This window comes from Brachyistius frenatus, unplaced genomic scaffold, assembly GCF_029030835.1.
Source record: "Brachyistius frenatus isolate BFR_SWC_R1_liver_20210118 unplaced genomic scaffold, ASM2903083v1 Contig_1, whole genome shotgun sequence".
NCBI lineage: Eukaryota > Metazoa > Chordata > Actinopteri > Embiotocidae > Brachyistius > Brachyistius frenatus.
Genome location: NW_027210600.1, coordinates 8,339,001 through 8,345,000, shown reverse-complemented (window position 1 = coordinate 8,345,000; position 6,000 = coordinate 8,339,001). Strand labels below are relative to the sequence as shown.

Sequence of the window (6,000 nt, the reverse complement as noted above, 5' to 3'; positions counted from 1 at the left end):
GCCACGGACTCCAACATCTTCGGCCTGACGAAAGCAGCAAAAATTGTCTGCTATTAAAGAACTAGAAATACTACAGGAAATTAACTTTAATTCACTTCTTTCAGAGAGCCCTTTGTAGGAAATGTGTGTGCTGATAAATCACAAAGCACAAAGTGAAATATGTGACATCTATAAAGGCTACATCTGAAACATTTTAGTAATTTATTACACCGCAAAGGACTGATTTGCATTTTTCTTTCCTTCGGTATTTTCTGCTTCGTCCTTGGTCCTGTCTCTAACAGCTTGTACACCCTTGTATGTTGATGGGACAAGTTAAATGTAGGTAACCACTCCTCTCCACCCTCCCATTGCCCCCATTTCAACTGTTGTCTCATATTTTTTACATTCTGTTTTGGTTTAAGATGCTGTCTAACAGATGGGGAGTCCCATAGCTAGAAGGAGACACAGCAAGTTTGTTTTTGTCATTAAGGCGCTTTCAAAAAATGTCAAGCTGCAACTTCATAATGATGTTGTCAAAAACAGATTTGTCTTGTTAATATTTAGCTTCTTGTATTTGTGGTTTTAGTTCGTTTTGTTGTTTTTGTAAAATTATTTTTGAACCACATCATAGATGTACTACTTTTTGTCTTTAGCACAATATGTGATGCACAAATGTAAAAAGAGTACAGCCACACTGTGCGTGCACTAATCAGCCACTCAGATGCGGTTATCTCTTTCAGTAATAGATGCTGTCATTAATCTTCAGTGGTACCTGCTGTATGGTTGCGTGCCTTCATATGCAGGTGGAATTTCATCTGCAGTATTTTTGCAATGTATAAGACAAGACTTTCTATCTTCGTAATTATGGTCTTTTTTTTTTTTTTTTTATGGACGGGGACTCACCGTGTGGTAGTCATACCAGCGTGTATTCGGGACATAGGCATCCACGGTCCTGGCTCCCTGTCAGTCAGAAAATCAGTGAACAAGAATGAGAGCAACTAAAAGGTAAAGAAATACAGGCAGAGCACCTTGACCAAACCTTTCTTCAGATGGCTGAACATTTATATGTGATACCTTTATAACTGATTAATAACGAGGAAGAGAAAAAAAAAGTTGTGTGTTTATACAGTATGTATGCTCATACCTGGTCAAGGGCAGGGCTGATTAGGAGGGCAGGCCCCCATAGGAATTGTTTGTAGATATCCCATGTCATTTTGTCCTCCACAAACCTGTGACACACCGTCACAAAACCTTTTAGGCCTGACTGTCAAACAAAGTTATGAACACTCCCTCACGCATCCTCAGCCCAGACTGTTCAAGTACTCATTCAGTATTCAATGGTTAGAAGACGAAAGGCTGCCAGACTCACCCTGCCAGCTCCTTAAATACCATCTGTGACTTTATCTGAGTCCCCAGTATGAATAAATATGTAATTTTCCCATACCATTTTGCGCATTCACATCTGGGAGCTGCCAAGTGCAAATCAGAGTCCTCAACTATTGGCCTCTACACAGTCTTGCTAGTATAGAAGTGCCTTGCCCAGGGACTTTTTAATGGCAGTTGTTGTGGCAGGGAACACACTTCTAATTATTCTACCCCGTCACTACCCCGTCGTATTGAGCAAATTTCTCCAATTAGATTACCTCACTAAAATTTACAGATATGTAAATAAACGTGACTTTTATTTCCTTCACTTAACATCTGTAGCTAATAGGGGACATCTTGGTGGTAACATGGTCCAACTAGTTGAAAATTAGGTGGCCATTAAAACTGAGTGGGGCTGAAAACGTGCTGAAGCACTAAAATAAAAGCTCCTCCTAAATTGGTTTTCAGACCAGCAACTACCACAAATGATATTCTGCACGCTGATGAAAAGCAATGTAGTATGACATCAGTTTATCTCGGCAGTGATCTGGATAAAAGAGCCTCGCTAGTAATAACCACACTATTTGATTATGTGATATGTAATGTTAGGGCCATGATATTAGCAGAAATGATAATCACGGTGTGTTGTGTGTCTGTCCTTACTCATGCAAGAGTGGTCTGACAACTGTGTTTCCTTTAGTATGTGCCTCAAACATCAGCGTGTACAGGTAGGGCAGGAGGGTGTAACGGATGTTCAGGACGTCCCGGGATGCTTCAGCGAAGGTGTCATTCCAAGCAACAGGATCTTGTCTCTTAACAGAAAAAGAATTGAAAAATAGGAATTACAGACAGGTAAATAAAGAGGAATAGCAATTGTTTTTTTTATGAACTGGTACAATTGTTGTTAACTCTAGATGTCAGTATTTGTCAGAATAGACTGATATTTTACACGTTTGTTGATTACAACCCACCGCAACTTCTGTGTGCATTTGTGAACGCTTGAGGCTTTCCAAATGAGAAATGTATAGAAGCAGGGTCAAAGCAGTTGACTTAACAATGAGATTTAATCAGTCCAAACTTGTCTTGGGACTGTTATATTGTGACCTAGCTCTCAGAATGAATGAATGTTCAGATTTATGAATGGTGCAAAAACGATTTCCTAATCAGTGGCCTCAGGTACCTTGACAGCCAAATGCACTTTAAGACTGCATGATATCTTGCTCAAAGACTGCACATAAAGCTGCATGTCTCTGGCAAAGGTAACATTTTCACCATTGATGATAAATGCAGATGACAGAACTAAGCAAACAGCATTGCTTTTGCAGTGTGGTGTGCAAGTAGCCAAACATAACATTGTTTGGCTACTTGCATGCTGTTTTTTTTTTTTTTTTTTTTTTAAACACTATTAACACTACGTTTCAATTTAACGCCACACAAGAAAATGCTGTCAAGACAAGGACGAACCAATGTGCTCAACAAAAGCAACACTATCTGGAGTTGCTACATTGTAAGCTTCCCCAAATCCAATAAAGAGCATGATAGCATTACTTACTAGGAACAGCTTTCACACTGTAAAAAGACTGCACAGCAGATGTGCTCGTCGTAGAGTGTACCCCCACTTACTAATATTGTTACAGAAAATGATCAAGATTTCGACTTGGGTTATGGCAGATTCCTTTCCATGCACTTAAGATCTGGTGACCACCATCAAAACTCTTTAACTTTGAATAGAGCCCCCATGCACAATGCCTTTACATGTTAGGAATGTGCACACTTCATGGTGAAAACCGTACATCCAAATTCTCTGGGAAAAAAAAAGTCAACATACAACATCCACTGACCGAAATTAGTTATGTACCTAGAGACAAGAGCTCAGTATTTGAATGAATAGATTCACTTTTTCAGTTGATACAGTGGAGGCAGTGGTGTGTCAATGGTGTTGATTTTGCTGTGAAATAAATGGACTGAAATAGACTGACAGTTACACTAGCTGTAGTTTGTAGCATACCAGAAATACAAAGCTGGCCTGTATGGATTTGTAAATGATGCGCAAACTATTCCGCCGCACTACTGACATTTATCTAATTGTATTTGGCAACAAGACTAACATCTCCTGAAAAGACAACAACAGAAATAGAGGACATGAAAAACATTGTCATTTTTGTAGGTATGGGCCAATCTAAAAGTGTTTGCTCATTATCAGGAGCTGTTTTGAGGACAATAATCAGTCTGGTCAAGTACGCACACGCACACAAACAACCATGAAGATTTTCTGCTGAAGCGAGTCATCAACACTGCGTGCGTGCGCACTGCTGGCAGTGTGTGGGATTTTTAGTTTAAGAAATATAAGAATTATATGATTTAATCAGGAAAAAAAAAATCACCAGAGAGCAATAAAATGACAGACATTTATGGCAGTTCAGCTCGGTCATATTTTGGAAATAATTATAAGCTCCACAGTGGTTACTAAGTACAGGTCTAACAGCACATGATGGGATACAGAACATTCCCATTATCATATGACCCAAGGAGTTTACCAGATTATCATTTAATTTTCCGAGGAAATTTACAAGATGGTAATTATCAGGAAACCCAGGAGTTGTCCTTGTCTCCCCTTTCAGTAACCCTCCTTTTGCAACCTCGTGCCATGTCAGATGTGGTCACTGGGAAGTAATTATCATACTAACCTCTGAGCGTGTGTGTGTGTGTGTGTGTGTGTGTGTGTGTGTGTGTGTGTGTGTGTGTGTGTGTGTGTGTGTGTGTGTGTGTGTGTGTGTGTGTGTGTGTGTGTGCGCGTGTGTGTGTGTGTGTGTGTGTGTGTGTGTGTGTGTGTGTGTGTGTGTGTGTGTGTGTGTGTGTGTGTGTGTGTGTAAACAAAAAAAAAGAGACAGAATTGATGATTGAATGAATCTGAACAGATGAGTATGAGCAAATGTTGCTTTCACAGTTGGAGAGAGGACAGGTTTAGCTAGAACAAGGCAGAGACAGTGAAGCTCTTCCACTCAATCTGAAGTCCAGACAAAGAATGAAGTTAACGGGCGTCTTTGAGCAGTTTTGTTGTGTAAAGCTCAAGCTGCGTTTGGATATTTTCCAATACATATTTTCTCAAATTTGATTGTCTGTGTCCATGTGGGTCCGTCGTTTGAAAGAACATAGCAGTGCAAACTGGGAAGTTGGAAGAGAGACAGCGCAGGGGTGAAATAGCCTATTAAGCTAGTAGGCGCCAATGAATTGAGAAGGACAATGCTTTATGGGGACATTTGGATTAATATGCCAGTGGGTACATGCAGTATGGAGATTGCCGTGCTACTTTAAAACACTGGACATGGTTGTTGTTGTTCCTCTAATTAGGTCACAACAAATTCAAGAAATACCAAAACTGTATGCTGTATATGTTTGTAGAGAGCTGCATCAACACCTCAGAACTGTGTTGGGATTTGATGCAGCGATTGTGAGTAATGTTGTATGGGGTCTGATCATGGATCAAATATTGCTGCTCACTCACACTTCTGGTGTCTGGACTTAATATAAAACTGTGCTCAGACAAGCCTTAGAAACTGGTCCTCAAAGATTTAGAAACTTTGTTGGCAATAAACGCACTAATGAACAATTGGAAGCAAATGGGTACAAAAAAAACAGTCCAACAAATGGCAGACTTTTACATTTAGACACTTAGCAGTTTTTTTTTGTTGTTTTTTTTTGTTTTAATCTATAGCATTCAACTAACTTTACCTAGTTTTATTAACAGCTGTGTAAAGAGTCGGAGAACTGATATTGAATCGTCTTATGTTTTGGATTATCTAAATTTCTTAATTGATTGTCATACAGTATAGCTCAAAGGTGTTTGAAGTGTCAATATTCTACCCTCCTATGTGTTTGTTTTGTTTATTTTTTTTATGTAGTTTGTCTTGGAAAAATGACATCAGTGAGAGTGAGAGAGTGTTCTGCAGAGGGCAGAGTGTTCAGAGATGACCCTCTTCGGCTTTCCCCGGCGATTTGACATTGTCACTGTTTTTTAGTGATATCATCCTACCACAGAGACTGACTGAAACCCTAAAGCCTTGTCTTGTACTTATAAGATGTGGCAGTAAGCCAATTTATGACTTTCAATTACGTTTTTATTTTTGTTTCTTCTTCGCTTCCCAGTGTGTTTGACACCGCCGGGCTGCAGTTGAAAGGATAAAACAGATACTGTTATACGTCATGAAAATCGGCAACATGTAAGAATACATTGAACAAATAGAATACACGCATGTAATTGTAGTCAGATCTTCCCATGCGCTAGTAAAGGTAAGGTATTATATGCCTTTCAAATTAGGTTTCGCTTTCACAAAGTCGGCAATTTCTTTGCCAGCACATCCTTAAATCTATTTTGGTGAGCTCTTAAATCAGTGACACTGTATACATAGGATGTGGACATCGGTAAATTAAGGGTATAGTGTACAGACCACTTAAAATATGCACTCTATAGTTAATCAGTACTAGTCCAGCATACAGACATTTATGTTTTGTTCTTGATGTCTCTGTTATGTAACAGGTCGTATTATCAGCAGGATAATCTCCAAAAAAAACTTGGCTGAGACTTTTTTTAATAGTCAGTCAACTCTTTTATGACTCGACAGTTTTACCGCTGTCTGTTGGGGCCTCAAGGTAGAC

At 39.3% G+C, this 6,000-nt stretch overlaps 1 protein-coding gene across 2 annotated transcripts in view; it reads right to left on the bottom strand.

Moving 5' to 3' along the window:
• si (sucrase-isomaltase) overlaps positions 1-6,000 on the bottom strand; it is a 68,965-nt gene that overhangs the window by 9,629 nt on the left and 53,336 nt on the right. For both annotated transcript variants that reach the window (XM_069687644.1, XM_069687558.1), the window contains exons 41-44: positions 2,008-2,156; positions 1,124-1,208; positions 883-939; positions 1-24 (exon numbers count right to left, since the gene is read on the bottom strand). The exon at positions 1-24 is cut by the window's left edge and continues 101 nt beyond it. In XM_069687644.1, coding sequence (XP_069543745.1) covers positions 1-24; positions 883-939; positions 1,124-1,208; positions 2,008-2,156 — 315 coding nt within the window. The remainder of the gene's footprint in view (positions 25-882; positions 940-1,123; positions 1,209-2,007; positions 2,157-6,000) is intronic.